At 39.3% G+C, this 15,751-nt stretch overlaps 1 protein-coding gene across 7 annotated transcripts in view; it reads right to left on the bottom strand.

Moving 5' to 3' along the window:
- MOCOS (molybdenum cofactor sulfurase) overlaps positions 1 to 15,751 on the bottom strand; it is a 227,619-nt gene that overhangs the window by 18,002 nt on the left and 193,866 nt on the right. For all 7 annotated transcript variants that reach the window (XM_038174387.2, XM_038174385.2, XM_072034892.1 and 4 more), the window contains 3 exons: positions 10,876 to 11,038; positions 4,504 to 4,585; positions 548 to 672 (listed from right to left, as the gene is read on the bottom strand). In XM_038174387.2, the coding sequence (XP_038030315.1) occupies positions 548 to 672; positions 4,504 to 4,585; positions 10,876 to 11,038 (370 nt within the window). The remainder of the gene's footprint in view (positions 1 to 547; positions 673 to 4,503; positions 4,586 to 10,875; positions 11,039 to 15,751) is intronic.

The raw sequence follows: 15,751 nt of genomic DNA, 5'->3' as shown, positions 1-15,751 counted from the left end.
AGTAATTTCACCTCATCTTTCCCTTGACCTCTTATTCTTTCTCATTAAATTTTTTTTTCATTGGTCTTAGACACTAAGGGAAGACTCCAAGAATTTCCTCAGAACTGTAAATCATCATTATATAATGCATTCAGAAAACAAGGTAGAGCTGAGATTTTAACAGTTTTGTAAAATAATTTACAACAGCAATAACTATGGATTTTCAATGTTCTTTAATTTGATTGCTTTTGTAATGAAATTTAGTATAAAAATAAATTATTTGTTTATAGATTTTTCATGACCATTTTTCAAAATTATCATTGAATTTTCAGACAAAATCATTGTAATTATGATAAAAATAAAACAAAAAGACTGAGGTATTTGTACATTTTCACCAAACATTAAAAAAGCACATAAGCACAGTTTGGGTATAAATGAACCCTTAGAAGCTTACTAGGTCAATAATGCTTGACTCTTTCACTCTTTATCAGGGTAATTTTAAATTCATTGTGACTCCATATTTACTAATTGAGGAACCACATTTTTTTTTTTAGGAATGATAACTAACCTTTTGTATTTTTATGTTGCATGCTGTTTTTCTTGTCTGGACATTGTCTTATCAAGCGACATGGACGACCAAGAAACATAGAGAACCAGCCAGCAGTTTTTTCTCCACAGTCATATGTTTTTACCCTATCATGAGAAAAAAGGACTTAACAAAATTTGATTGCCAAAACATTAATTTGCAAAACTGAAGACAAATGACAAAGATGTTTCTTCTGCTTCTTTGCATATAAAAAATACTGAATCTGTATTGTCTGATGAGTGATAAAACAGACATGTGAAGTTCTGCGTAATTTTATTTCCCAATTTCCTCAACTTTACTCTGTTAGTCTTGAAGTTAATATTCATGAGATCTAATTTAGTATTATACAATTATTGTGGAATAAAGGATTATGTAGCTTTAGTGTTTAAGACACTGACTCTGAAGTACAGTAAGTGGTAGTCTGTATTACAACATTACAATGCGGTATTATGAAAAAGTTACTTTCCGGTCTGTGCTTTTTACTAAGACAAAGAGGATTAATCTGAGTTGAATTTAAGATTGTCCCACTGTGCGACACTGTATGTAATTTTTAACGATCCCATCAGATACAACGATGTTCATTCATGTTAACGTTAATACAGACACTTCACATTAAAACAAGTCTCCACTAGCAGAGCCCAACCAGCAGTTTTTCTCTACCTAAAGATGGTTCCCATTAGTAGTAACTTGTCTAGTGAGTTATGCAAGGCTGGCAATAGATTTGCCATTTTTACCTGGATCTAAGCTCTACTAGATGGATTTTCATCTTTCTCTCATTTCAGGAAGGACATAGATCAGACCTATTTGCCATTAGCATCCTCAACCCAGATGAAACTTAACTTCAATATAATAAAACCTGGGCTTCTGGTTTTAGTTAGTTGTCTGGTTCATTGACTACAAAAGGAAATTTGACTGATATCTAACTTTTAAATGGCGTAAACAGGTTAGAGGAATGCAAATTCTCACGATGATCTAGGCAGGATTCTTGTAGTAAGGAAAGTGAGGTAGCAGCAGTCCTGTGCTCACCTCTGCTACTCCTACAAAGAAGCTGCTTTGTACGGTGACCCTCTGCTCTGTGATACAAGAAAAAAGTTCCTCGTAGTAAAAGATGCTAAACCCTAGGATTAAGAGAGGAAGTGGCTTGGCTTTACAAAACATTCAATTGCATTTTACAGGTAGAAAGCCAGAAAAAGAGAAATCAATAGATTTTATAATTCCACAGGGATAAGTCTTCAGCTGCTGTTCTAACTTTTGATTGTGGTGCAGCTTGGGATCCCTTTCCCCACTTTGAGACTGGACGGATGCCCACCAAGCTGCTTCTAGTCAGTGATGTCCTAGAGCTGAAATGAAACACTGGTACTATGAGATGCACTGTGGCACGAAACAGGAGTCAAAACATTTATCTCCACATCAGATTTCATAATCTGAGGTGAGCACTTCTTGTGTCCGTGGTGGTCACTGTGTTAGGGAGAAGGCAGCTGATGAGAAGGCATGAATCCTTCATGGTGACAGTACAGGTAAAACAAATTCCCCATATAGTTTTCCCCAAACTAACAGAGGTGCTAGGGATATTTCAATTTTCTGCTGAGCCAACTGCCTCTAGCTGTCTGCCAAGGCTTAATACAGTATAAGTCAGGATGAAAATTTGGACATCTTTTTTATTTGTTTACTCTTCTGAGTCACAGCGGCTGAGTTGGAGACGCACAGCATTCGAAATATTTCATCAAATGTCACTGTGTGTTTCTGTATTTCAGGACTCCTAGGTTTTCAAATTGCCATCCCTTATTGTTGGACCATTTCCTGAGCAAGGTCCGTTGTCTCTTCAAGGTCTTTTTCAAAGTCCTTCTCCTGTAGCTCAGTTCTGTTCATTTTCTGTTTGTATTTATTTCTGGCAAGTATTCCTTTACATCTGTCAATATTACATTTTATTTGGCACATGCCAGACAAGTTATAAGGGAGGACAAAGTCCTCTCAGATTTTACTTGCTGTCCACCTTGAGTTCCCCACTCATCTCACTATTAATGCCATTTAGCTTCGTTGCCTTACAGCTGGCCCCTCCAGCTAGGTAATTTACAGAACAAGAAAAAAGGACAGCTGAAGTCTGAATATTGATCCCAAGGGATGTAATACATACATTCACCCACAACAGGTTCAGTTCACCTTGCTTTTAGCTATTCCTTTGTCTTATTCTACCACTGATGTTGTTCCCTTGACCCTTTGATATTGTGGCTTGTCAAAGAGCAGGCTGTGTCCCTGCGTATTTCAGCAGAGCACCAACCCTGAGCATTTAGGGCTTTCTATAACATCAATAATATTAATGCTAGCTTCTACTTTCATCTGACCAGTGTTAGAAGTTATCCTAAAAAGCCTTGTCTCACCAAGGTGAGCAGCACCTGCTGATGGACAGCCCCTGCTGAGATGAATACTACCACTGCTGAACTGCCTCACAAGGGAAACGGGGCCTCGCTAAACTTTTGTGGCTGCTGTCAAGTTAAACTCCCTCTCGTGACTGCTTGCAGATTTTACGTCATGTGCTACCTCCGCGTAAATTCAGAGTAACCACTTACACCAGCAGAACTGGTGAAATCGGAGGCAGAATTAATATGTGCAGAATACCTTCAGTAGCGCTTCCTTTTGAATAAAAGCCTATAAGGTTTTGGGCCCTCTGCTCACCTCAGACACTTTAGAGAAGAGACTCTGGACCACAAATCACCTCCTGTCTGTGCTACTGCAAAGCACTGTTCTGTTCCTATTTCTCATTTCTTGGCCCCAAATTTGGCAACAAATTATATACACATGGAGAGAAAGAGAACCTAGGCTATTTCAGAGCAGGGCCTGTAATAGATGGGCTAACCATGGGGAGGCTAAAGATGAGTCAACACTGAGGGAAGTGGGACAGATGGTTGAAACAAATGACTCTTGGGTGAATTCCACTACCTGAGGAAAATAGACTTCTGAGGAAAAGATCCCCTTTATCATCTGAATAGCTAGTAGAAAAGAAGGAGAAGATCATTTCCTCCATGGCTCCATGGGGAAAATGGCCAGGAGTTCTGCTGGTTTGTTCATATTACCCTCAGAGAAGCAAATGTAAAGCATTACAAAGAATTGGTTAAAAGAATAAATAAATCTGTCTCTTTTAGTTGGACTTACCGTGGCACCCGGTGAAAAGAAATGTAGTAGATAATGCAAATGTACTTTAGGAAGGCACTTGATACACTGCCACTCAGAAAAATTAATAAGACTGGGAAGTACTTAGAAAATATGATGGATAAACACTTAAGTTCACTGATAGGAAATTAATTTATTCATAATGTTATATTTCACTGAAGTGCTGTGTCTTTTGATTTAGAGTTAATGTTATTTCACATAGTCACCTCCAATCTTCCCAAGCTTGTTAAAGGGACACTGATCAACATGGGTGGTCAAAACAAATTAAAAAGGGTTGTAAATATAGAAAGCCGTTTATAACTTCAGTGGGTTCTAGCAAATGTGAATCAGTGCAGCGTGAAACGGGCAAAGTTGACAGCATCATTACTAGCAAATGAATGAACTGAATTTCTAGAGTCTTGATGAAGCCTCTGCTTGGCATTTGGAAGCAACTGGGGACACCTTTCCCTTTTTGCAGCCTTGGAGCAAGTAAAACAAAGATCTCTCTTATTCTAGTTAGTGTCAAGTCATCACAGTCTCTTGTAGTGCCCCCTCTCACCCCCCTTTTTTATTTTTATAATTATTTTGTTGTTTTTTATCAGACATGCTGCACATGCCAAATTACCTACCTAAATCTTTCTTCTCCTGGCCCCCTGAATCATTGAACATTTATTGATTTCCACCTTCCCTCTCTTCTTTTTGAAGTAGTTTGCTCCTGAGTGTCTATCTGATCATGTCCTGAGTGTCACTGCGGCGATCTTGAGCTCGGATTCCCCTCTGCTCTCACTCACCTGTGCGAACAGACTTTACTCTCACAGATCACAGCCTCTTTTCCAGTATTTTCTTCTAGCGATACAGATATTGTGTCCATGCCTAGATGGTCAGACAGCAAACAAAGTTAAAAATCAACATTTATGCAGAATCACAGAATTATGATTAAAATGCCTATTTTTTGCACTTGTTCATAATCACAGCCGCCACCCAAACATTGTGTGACAAAAATCCCCTTCCTCTTTGCTAGAATTATATTCTCTGCCTGCAGGTGGCTCCAAATGACAATGCAAAAAGCAAAGGCTGCAGATGACCTTGGTAACCAAGCCACATTGAGGAATATACATGTACAATTTCAGCTTTGAGTGAATTAATTCTCCGTGTATCTCAGGCAATGGAACTGGCACAGAACTACTGCCTCAACCATGATTTCTGCTAAAAGGATGAGTTTATTGCTGTTGTGCTCCTTCTAGCAAACTGGGAGATGAGATAATTACTGTTGTGTTTTCCTTTTGGAGTGGTGGGATGGACTGAACAGAAAGACGAGGGCATGGAAGAGAAAAATTTCACACAGACTGTTCACGAAAAGAAATATAATGTGTCATAAAATTATAATAATTTAAGTAAATATAAAATGTATAGAAACCACAAATAGAGGAACTATTTTGTTTTCATGTATCTATCTCTAAGTTTAAACCAGATGATGAATCGCTGACAATGATCTATGTTATTAGTTTCTTCCATGATTTTCATATCTTTAAGAGAATGAGCCAAAGGGATGGAAAGCCTGCCGTGGTTTATTAGAAGGAAAAATAAAAGCTGGACAGTATTGCTTTTTGTTAATTGAAAGCAATAATCTTAAATGATGAACAAAGTGTGGTTGTGTGGCTGCAATGAATACAACTCTTTCATTATACTGCAACATAAACCAACAAAGACTCTGATCTCCCCTACTCCAGTTTTATATCAGCACATATTTATTTCATTCATTATTTCCTGCTTCTTGCTTGTCCTACAAACAAGAACTAAACTCTACTAGCTCTGTGGTATGGTAAAATCAAATAATTTTTTTATTGTTGGAAAAGGAATGAAAGGTAATTCAGAGTTGCGATAGCCCACTACCAGCTCTGGTCCATGCAAGTTTTCACTACAGAAAGGCTTCCATTCTTTATTTAGCCGGTGATGTTAGTATACTTCAGAAGCGAAAACAGAGGAAAAGTTGGGTTAATTTAGCAAAAGTAAAACATACAAGTAATAAATGCATTGAAGGTGCTTGCAACAACCTGAAAAAAGAAGCCAATTTTGTCATCTTACAGACCAGAACAAATGCTCTTGTACTTTGAAGCATTTGAACATTAGCATCATTCCTTCTGGAAGAGCAAATTTTGAAAGTTTTTGTACTATATGTGCCCTTAGCTGTCACTTTTTTTTTGTAAAAAATAATTTCTAAACAAGGCATATGCACAAAATTCCTTTAAATAGTCTCGAGGCTTTAAAAAGCCCTGCTTTCATACACCAGCAAGTGTATCACATTTTTATTGAACAATATACATTTTACAGTGATGTTTAGGTCAGTTAAACATTGTTAATTACAATTTTATTCTATCTTAAGGCAAAAAAATAAAGCAGAATGTTGCCAGTTACTAAAATGTAAGAGCTGGCATTCTCCATGGTCATTTGCTTGATAATAAAATTCACAGATGTGCTCGCAGTATTAATATATATATAAAATTATTCCTGTCTTTATAGCTCCTATTTTCAGTCAAAGAGAAAAATTAGAGGTCTGTCATTTCAATAGACTGAAATATAAACTATTCATGTACATTCTTTCATCAGTGTATGCACATAATTCCCATTATTTTTATTGGCAGTAACACATGACCATTTGAAGGCAGAATAAACTCCATAAAGTGTAATTAGTTGCTCAGTTTTGCAAGCATCTTTCTACTCCAATATTTTAAAGGGCCTTCACAACACTTAAAATTTCTCACTCTGCAGTGGCAAACTAAGTCACAACTTGCCAGAATAATGCTGAGTGTTAGCTAAAATGTAAAAAGAGAAATTAGTCTTGTACAGAAATGTATTCTCATGCAAATTCTATTTGGCTTACTTTTGTGTGGTTCAGGAACTAGTGCAGTGCTATCTATGTCCCCACATATTTGATGGAGCAGGACAACAAGATTTTCCTTGATTCTCATTCAAGCAATACATCTTTTTGAAATAAAGACTCTTTCTCTAAGCTCCTGTGAGTTTAACTATTAACTACTTCAGTGGAGGCAAGCTGTCAAGATAAAAGAAGTTATTTTTCTGCATGGGAGTTTATTTAAAATGATACCAGTTTTCTTGAAGTGGGTCCTGTGCTGGCCAGGATTTGGTGTATTCTTTGCGTCAAAAAGAATAGGAAATGCCTGCTAACTACATAGCCTATGAAAATAATTGTCAAAATCCAGAAATGCAGTTTCTCAAAATTAAAAACTCCTTCCCTCTACCAAAGTAAGGCACAGCCAATGGCAAAACAAACACAGGCCCTTCCTCTTCCTCTGCTGTTACTTATCCCCTTTGTCAGGTGCCAGGTGAATGCCTGGTGCAGGCCAATTAATTTTGCAGGCATGCCAGACCTTACCTAAGCCTTTGAAAAGTTTTGGCCTTGTCTAGAATCCCAGTGCGACTGTCCTTGCTACCCAACAGCAGGACCATGCCGCTAGGTTTGTCAGACAGTGAGTCTATCCATCCAAGGCTGGTTGTTAGACAGGCTGCAGAGATACCCTACACACAGGGGCTGAAGAAAGCACCTGATGTAGTGTCTCAGCACGGGCAGGATTCAGCAAAAAGGTATTAAAGCAGTTACTGTCGCACTAAATCACACCGACACATTTATTTTGTTGGACAGAGAGGACAGGGAATATTAAACCATATTGAAATAAAATAGCTATAAACAAATTTTTCCACTAACGAAAATTTCTAGAGGGAGAGGAATGCGCATGCCTGGAGGGGGACAGATTCATTGTGTTTTAGAAGCCGAACAGAGGAATTCTTTGCCATAATCTAACAGTAATAACAGCAAGGTGTTCTTCAGAAGGGTACATACTTCAGCTAGGGTGAGTTGGCTTTGGGCACTTACCAGAGGAACCTAATCCAGGAGCACAGTTGCCTTAGGCTCTCTCTGTTGGAGAGACACCTCCAGATAGCAAAACACGCCTTAGAAGGAGATCATCACCACAGTTTGCTCTCGCAATGACAAAAGCACAGATGATAGCAGAGAAACTGGTAGGGAAAGCAGAGTAGTTTAAGTCTCAGAGCAGAAAGAAGGCAGGTAACTTGGCTGTAGCTGCCACCTGGTCAGCTGGAAGCAGATGGGTTTTCACATTCAGCAGAGCAAGAGGTGCAGTGAAGGTGCAGCTCGAAGTTTCTGCCTCCCTTTTTTTTTCTTCACCACCTCCTCACCGCCAGAAGTGTCCCCATCACCATGCCCTCACCCTGGTGCCCCCCCAGCAGGCTGGAAATAGTAAAAATGTGGCTCTGTTTGGTCAGAGAAACGGGACTGAAAGAAAGGAAATGGCAGAGAAATTAGAATTAGGGATCCGAGTGTTTTCTACATACCAACACCTTCGTAACCTTTTGCCTCATTAATGCAATGAAGTATGTAATGAAGACAAGGACAATAACATCTACGCACGGTTACAACCGCAGTGGAGTCACATACGTGAAAATTAAAAAAATTAAAAAAAAGGAAACCCTGCATAGGGACTGTGCAGGCAGGGGGAGAAGAGGAGGAGCTGGAGGAATCAAAGCTCCTCTTGGAAAGATGCATACTGCTACAGCTGAGGAAAGGCAGGTCGGGGTGGTAGCAATCCCCTGGGAGAAACTCACAAAGCAATAAAGCTGGAAGAGACCTGGAGGTGGCTGTAGTCAGCAGGCTAAGTGCTACAAATCTGAGGTACTTTTAGCCAGGGAAGGCTCTCTGAGACACAGTACAGCCATCCTGGCTCAAAGGGGGGCTCCTGCTCCTCACCCCAACCATCGCTGCTCCAGCTACGTGCTCAGCATTCGGCCTCTCGTGCTCCATCAGCAACACACTACCGACAGGCTGGGGAGACTTGTGAACAGCCAGCAGTGATTAACATGAGACTTTCAAGGAAGGAGTCAACTAATTAAATTAAATGTCACAGCATCGCGGACTGGCTGAGGTTGGCAGGGACCTCTGGAGGTCATCTGGTCCAACCCCCTGCTCGAGCAGGGACACCCAGAGCAGGTTGCCCAGGAGCATCTGCGATGCAATGCCTAGCATGAAATGATTTGAGTGGGAGATATAGCAATGACCCCTGTATCTGAAGGGATAAAAGAAAATAATAAAAATTTGATATATATACAAACAAGTCATGAGTTTAGACTGCAGGAGAGTGGAAAGAGAACAGAATCAATATTGCAACAACTTTCTACAGATGTATCTGCTCGGTATTACCCTGCCTTTTCATGTGTGCCCATCACTGTGCTACCTTATGAGCAGTAACCTCTGGAATAGTCTCTCCAAGTAAATGAGAGACATTATCTCACTACTAAGCTTAAAAACAAAACAAAATAAAACAACAACAAAAAACTAGAGGTTGTAAGTACACTACTGGAGTAAAAAATAGCAGAACTACTCTAAAAAGAGGGCCCAGACCACCGTATGTGCTAGGCTTACAGTTATCTGGAGTCATCATACACAGAATAAAATATACCAATAGATCACAGAATCATTAAGGTAGGAAGGGAACTCCATGACCATCCGGTCCAACCATCACCCTACTACCAATGTCATCCACTAAACCACGTCCCTAAGCACCAGGTCCAACCCATGTTTGTCTAGAGATAATGTGTTTGTTTACAGAATGTGATGCTAGTAAGGAAAAAAGAAAACAAAACAAAACCCCCCCAAAAAAATCAAGAGTGGAATGAAAAAATCTAAAGGTCCAGCAGAGCTGAACTTCTGAAAATGTGAAGGATAAATAGAGAAGGTTTGGACAAGACTCCACATTGTATCGACAAGCAGGAGGTACTGGCAGAAAAAAAAGTGAGATGGAAAGGAAGCGAATTTCTAGAAATTATTATTTCTGAAACAGTTGGTAATTTACAAGTTGTCAGAGAAGGTTGCATATGCAACTGTACTACACAAATGTGCAATGTGCTCCACATCAAATTGAAATGAATTGACAATACCTTTTCAAAAAATAATATAGAGGGAAGAGCAGAAAATAGCAGGCTTTGGGACAGTGACCCAGACTGGAATTCCTAGGAGTAGACAAGATTGTGCTTGGGATTTGAAACATGCACAAAGTATTCAAAAGACTAGTGGAAGTACCCAAATGTACATTTGGCCAACCTGACAGACAAAAGAAATCAACTGGTCAGACTTGATTTTATAGTGGGTATTCAGACAGTTGAAGGGGACAACAACTGTACTGTATAAACAGAAAAGCAGCTGTAGTTACAGAAGCACCCATATGGAGTTCTAATTAGGGGTGAAAAATTGGAATATAACTTCCCTTGTTTTGCTCTAGCTGTGGAAAATGTGAGCACATGTATTATTGACGGTTAAGACATACAGGGTGAGTAAATGTTAGACCGCAGGGAAGTGATAAATGCCATTCAGCCACATGCAAACTTGGCATTAGTAATGACTTTTGTGGAATACAAACCTATTCCACCGTTTAGTGCTAACAGCACTGTTAGGAAAATAAATAATTCCTACCCCCAAGTAGCAAAGGGCTTTCCATAATGCTTTCCATACGGTTTTCTCTCTCTTTTTTTTTTCTCCCCTCAGCAGAGACTAAAAAGTGTTTTGATGAATCCAAAGAAGCCCAAGCATCGTGCTTTTTTTCTTCCTTGTGCAAGTATTTAACTGAGCTAAATAAATAAAGTTTGGTCCTTATCTTAATTCATATTAATTCCCACTGAAGACTCTACCCCTCTAGTCACACAGCTGCTGGAAGGGGGACAGCTATAAAATGGGAAGGTCTTTGGCCAGGGTGTTTGATGTTAGACTCCTATTCCTTCATTTTCACAGCAGTAACAGTCCCTTCAGGCTGACGGACTCCCTTTTATGATGTGGAGGGACAGATTAGTCAGTAAATTTCCACTTTTATCAATTCACAGTTCCTTTCTGGAGTATCCACTTTATGGAGCACATATGGAGTCGCTATCTACTTTCTGCTTGTCCCAACAAAACACTAGAAACTACCCAGGGCTATTACAGCCTCGGCTTTCTTTTTGCCTACATTTGGTAGCAGAATTTGTCCCTTGAGTGAGCACGCATATACAGCATTCAGTACTTTGGTTCCTGCGTATAGGTAGTCTCTGTGTGTAAGTTTGACACCAGTAACGAAGGGGGAAAAAGGATGTTGTTTACTTACCTTCTGCCTGAATGACCATAATCTTTTGCTTCAGATCAATTGAGGGATTTACAAGACATAGCCTTGGCTCCTGTTTCTGAGTCAAGCAAACTCCATTCTGATTTACAACCATCCAGTTACGGTCATACAGCAAGCCCTGGTTTCCTACCGGCCATTCTGTAACCTGGAAAAGCAGCAGGAGGGGATGCAAAGGTTTAGAAAATGTTGGCTGCATGATGCATTCATGCTGAAAGGAAAAGAGAGGGAAGAGAAACCACTAATGAATTTCCTTGAAATCAGGAAAGCTTGTGGAAGCCACTGTCAGCTGTTATAACAGAAACCTTAATTGAAAGTCAAAGATAAAGATCTCACTGGAAGCAACTGACAGAATAGAATTGAGTTACTATAATTTGTTGCATATTATCATACACTTTGGTTTAACAGAGCCATGAGAATACAGCAAACAATTACTGAAACACTCTGAAAGTTGTTTTCTGTTTTATACTCAGCCATTTTTAGGACCACTCCCCTTAACAATTTTCATTTAATTCACAAAACATGAAGCTTGCATGTGAGTTTTATGAATTAGGGCAAAACCAAACAAACAGAAAGCAAGGAAAATGTGAAATTCAGAATTCTGAATAAACTTCCACATTTTTCATAAAACTAAAACCTCTTTATCAATGAATCTATCTGAGAAAACATCCACTGCTGAGATTTCTCGTTTAGCAAGTGCATAACAGTTTTTCCAAATCCCCTTGCAACAAAACACGTGGTTGTCTTTGCTATCTGTCCTTCCACTGCTTCTATAATGCTCTTTATTTCCAATAGCCTATACAGGCATATTGTCCTTGCCTTCATGGGCATTTTTCTGGTGAAAAGAACAGATGTTACTGATGCTACACAGATGGTAATTTTGAAATCAAAAAAGGGAACAATTTTAGTAATGCCTTTGGGTGATATTAATAACTGCTTTCTCCTTCAGAACATTAAAATATTAATACCATTATTTTAACATAAAGCTGGGCATTTAAACACACTGTTTCAACTCACATATGTTTTCCAATTGTAGCTGAATATGGAGAAAAGTTCACCACAGGTGAACTTTGTTGAATTCTTCTAGAGAAGCTTAGCACAGCTCACATGAATTAACTGGCAAAAAGCTTTAGCAAAAGGTGTTGAGAGAAAGGTATGTCAGGCACAGCCTGATACTCTGAAGAAAGCATGGCTTGAAACAGTGATTGGATTAATTAAAAATCACAATTTTGTTTAGCTCTGTCCAAAACCCCACAGAACCCACAAAATCCCATTCTTATAAACTTTTCCAGGCTTTGGAAGATCCCTCAGCAACAGATTGACACCTAGGGCCCGACTAGAGGAAGCTGAGGGCAGGCACTCAAAATGTCCTGAAAGTGGACACTGAAAGCATTACAGCTGAACTAGTCCCTCTAAATATTTTGGCCACTATCAACTATGTGAGCTATCAACTATATAACAAACAGAAAATAATGGAAAAAAAGTAGAGTAGATATGTATTTTATCTACCTACTTATTTTATAGTACTTTTTGGTCGTTTTCGAAGTGAGTGTGGAAAAAAAATGTCAGTCAAAATTGGAATCCTTAGGTCTGATAGTGTCATCTGAGAACGTGTTGTCCAAGCTCCTCAAACCATTAGCACATAAAGGATGTGAACCTCTGCTCTGTCTTTTAGGAGAATACTCATAGGCCAAAGACTGCAATATCAGCTGGAGTGCAGACTTTTGTCCTTGCTGGAAATTATCCTTCAGAGATGCCACTGTTGTTTGGTTATCCTGTATAATTAGATTTCAATATGCATTTTGAACAGCTGGTGATCATCTAAGAGCTGCAAGAATTTCCTGGTAACAAATCTCCTTTCCAAAACAGAAGATCACTGATCAGTAATATGTCCTCCCATGGATCCAACAGATCATTACAGGATTTGCAAGACACAACAAACAGAATAAACAAAAAGATCGGAAAAACACAGAAAGAGCCTAAATACAGTGATTTCTGGCTCCCAATAACAACATTCAATTGCTTTGCTTCCACTGTAGGATAGCAGTTTTATTCAGGAGACAGGTTAGGTGTGTGCTTACCCTTCACTGAAGACTACAGTTTTTATGAGCAAAACAAAACTTTCTTCTTTAATCAGAGCTTTGGATAATTCTTACATGTTCATAGGCACGATGGGGAAAGCTCAGCTAATTTGGAAATAATCAGCACCTTCCATTTAAAATACCTCTGGTAGGTCCAAAATACTGGCAAGTAACTCCAAGCTCCCCTCTGAGATTCAGCACACAACTATAGGAGTTGAGTCCATTTTCCCCCTTCCTCTGTCTACTGTTGTAAAAAGAATAATACCTAAATGTGCCCAGCAGTAAGTTCCTTTTCTCTCATGGATATCCCTAGTACACAGTCTAGTGCCCTACTTTCTCCCCACATTTCAACTTACTGCACTGCACGTTTGCTCCAATAAATAAAGTTGCAACAACCAAATAACTGTGTACCCTGCTTTGGACAGAGAGTCACAGTTGATCATGAAATAATCAGAGCTGTTTTGCTGCTAATACTGGAGGTAAGTGCAGAAGAAAATAAAAATTTCTATTCTCATTAGCATTTAAGCTGGCGACCTGTGCGGACCCTCTCCCACCGGTGTTTGAAAGAGGCTGAAGGGATTGTTCAAGGACTGCAAGCAACTTAGAGCAGTTCAGAGCCTGCCTGCTCTGCTTTCATCTGAGACATGAGAAGAGTGATTCGATTTGGCTCCCTTGGATTACATCTGAGATGTCTGCCCCGGGCCAGCAGATATGACACAGGCTGCAAAGATCTGCATCCTGGTGGACCAGCAGCAGGCGGTAAGGCAGGGCACTCAAACAGCACTAAATATCTACATTCAGGCAACTAAAATAGTGAAGCAAAGCAGCCAGTGAAGCTTACTGCAAAGTAAAATAAAACAGGGTAGCTTCCATCACAGTGAGCAATACTGTATTGCACTGATTCCTTAAGGTTGTCTGACCATCTCTACTTGAGACGAGTTAGACAGAAAGACAGAAAGCAGGGACACCATGATTTTACTGATAGATGCTAACATACACCTTCTTTCCCAGCAGGCCAGCAGGGCGGGTAGGCTAATCATCCAACATAAGGTCTTCCCTACCTGTCACCAGCAAGGACCACTGCACCGAGCACAACCAGTACACGGTGTTCTACCTTCTTTAGCATTTTTTCTTCTTTTAATGTAAGAACACCCATTGCAAAAACATGGTTTTGTTTTTTTTTTCTTTTTAAGATTTTTCTTTGAAATACTTTGGGCTGTATTTTTCCTTAATTTGCTGTAATGTCATCATGTAGGCTAACACAATTTTCAAACACATTAAAGCAATCACTGAACAGCTTTTAAATTATGCAAGTTTAAAAATGTTAGTGGTCTTACACATAATTTAACTACTGATCACTAAGAATTTGCATTGTATTTTGAATTAAAAGCTAATTTGTCTTCTGTGTTGAGCTGCAATTTTTATCCTCTGAAATCTACTGCAAGAATAATAAAGTTATTAATGTTTAAAGTCCTAACCTCTTTCACTGGGCACACTGCACTAAGTAATTATGCAAAATTCATTGACATAAGAGATGTTCATGTTTAAAAATGCATGTTTAAAACATGTTTTTATGCTGGAAAAGAAGAAAAATGTGGTCAGGGACACAGGCTACTCCTCTTTTCTGCTTCTCCCTGTTTAATAAAATAATTGTAGGGACAATTTAAGCACATTTAAGACATTCAGCTAGAATATTCTGCCCTCTACTTCCTGAGCCATATGTAGGGAATCCATGTAACATCACTGAACAGACAGTCCTGTGGCCAGGAGCACTTGATGAAACATACGTGCTGCAGGAGCTAACCAACCTGCAGTAAGCTGAAGACCTTAATGCTTCATAATCCCACCTGCCAAAGCATGCTCATCACTCTCATTTTCTTGGGAAGTCAAGTACCTCCTGCCCTAAAACACTTAGAATAGACTAGAGAAGTCAGAGTTTAGGTAAAGAGGAGATTATTTGACTCTAAAGTGGAGATCAAACAGCTGTGAGCTTGTACTCATGTTCTCATCAAGACTGTCCTCCTGCCACTAATCAAGTCATCTGCCCTGCAGCCACCAAGTCAATGGGTAGACTTCTCTGGCAGATGGACGAAGTCCTGCACACACAATTAGGTGGAGTCTTCCACTCCACATTTTATTTTAGGCAAATGCAAGTGATCATCTACTTCCCAATAAAGCCCATTTGCTACACATGCATAAGGTCTGACCTACCATATGAGCTGGAGGCCTGCACTTGAACTCAGAAATCTATGAGATTCTGATCTCAAGAATCCAAGTACAGGATGAGTGAATTTACTGCAGCCACTTTCAATGTTTCACATCAACTAGCTTAGAGCTACCTTCTATCTGATAAAAATGGAGATAAAATTTTAATAAGGAAAATATTTTTCCTATCTTTCCAACAAGTACAAAGCATTTAAAAGGTATTTTGTATTAAAGCCATTATACTGAATTCTAATTCTTGGCTTCTAACTGAAGACCATGAGAGCCCATTCCTTCTGTTTTATCCAACCTATTCCTCCTGTAGTAAATGGAAAGAGACAGAAATATCCAGCAACAATTCATTTTCCTACTACAGATGCCTATCTTATGATAAGATGAATTAGGAGGTATCTACCTCTCACTGCTTAAAGAATAATTACCTTCAGAGGGGTAAGATCAAGTAAGACGAACTCTACTTTCACTGTGGGTCCACTAACTGGGACAAGAAGTATGCATGAAGAACGGGGATTTCCCCCTCCATATAAAACTCCAGTTCTGTCTGCCAGGGAGTGCCAGAT

This window comes from Anas platyrhynchos, chromosome 2 (assembly GCF_047663525.1).
Source record: "Anas platyrhynchos isolate ZD024472 breed Pekin duck chromosome 2, IASCAAS_PekinDuck_T2T, whole genome shotgun sequence".
NCBI classification, from domain to species: Eukaryota; Metazoa; Chordata; class Aves; order Anseriformes; family Anatidae; genus Anas; species Anas platyrhynchos.
This window is presented reverse-complemented; position numbering and strand designations above follow the sequence as displayed.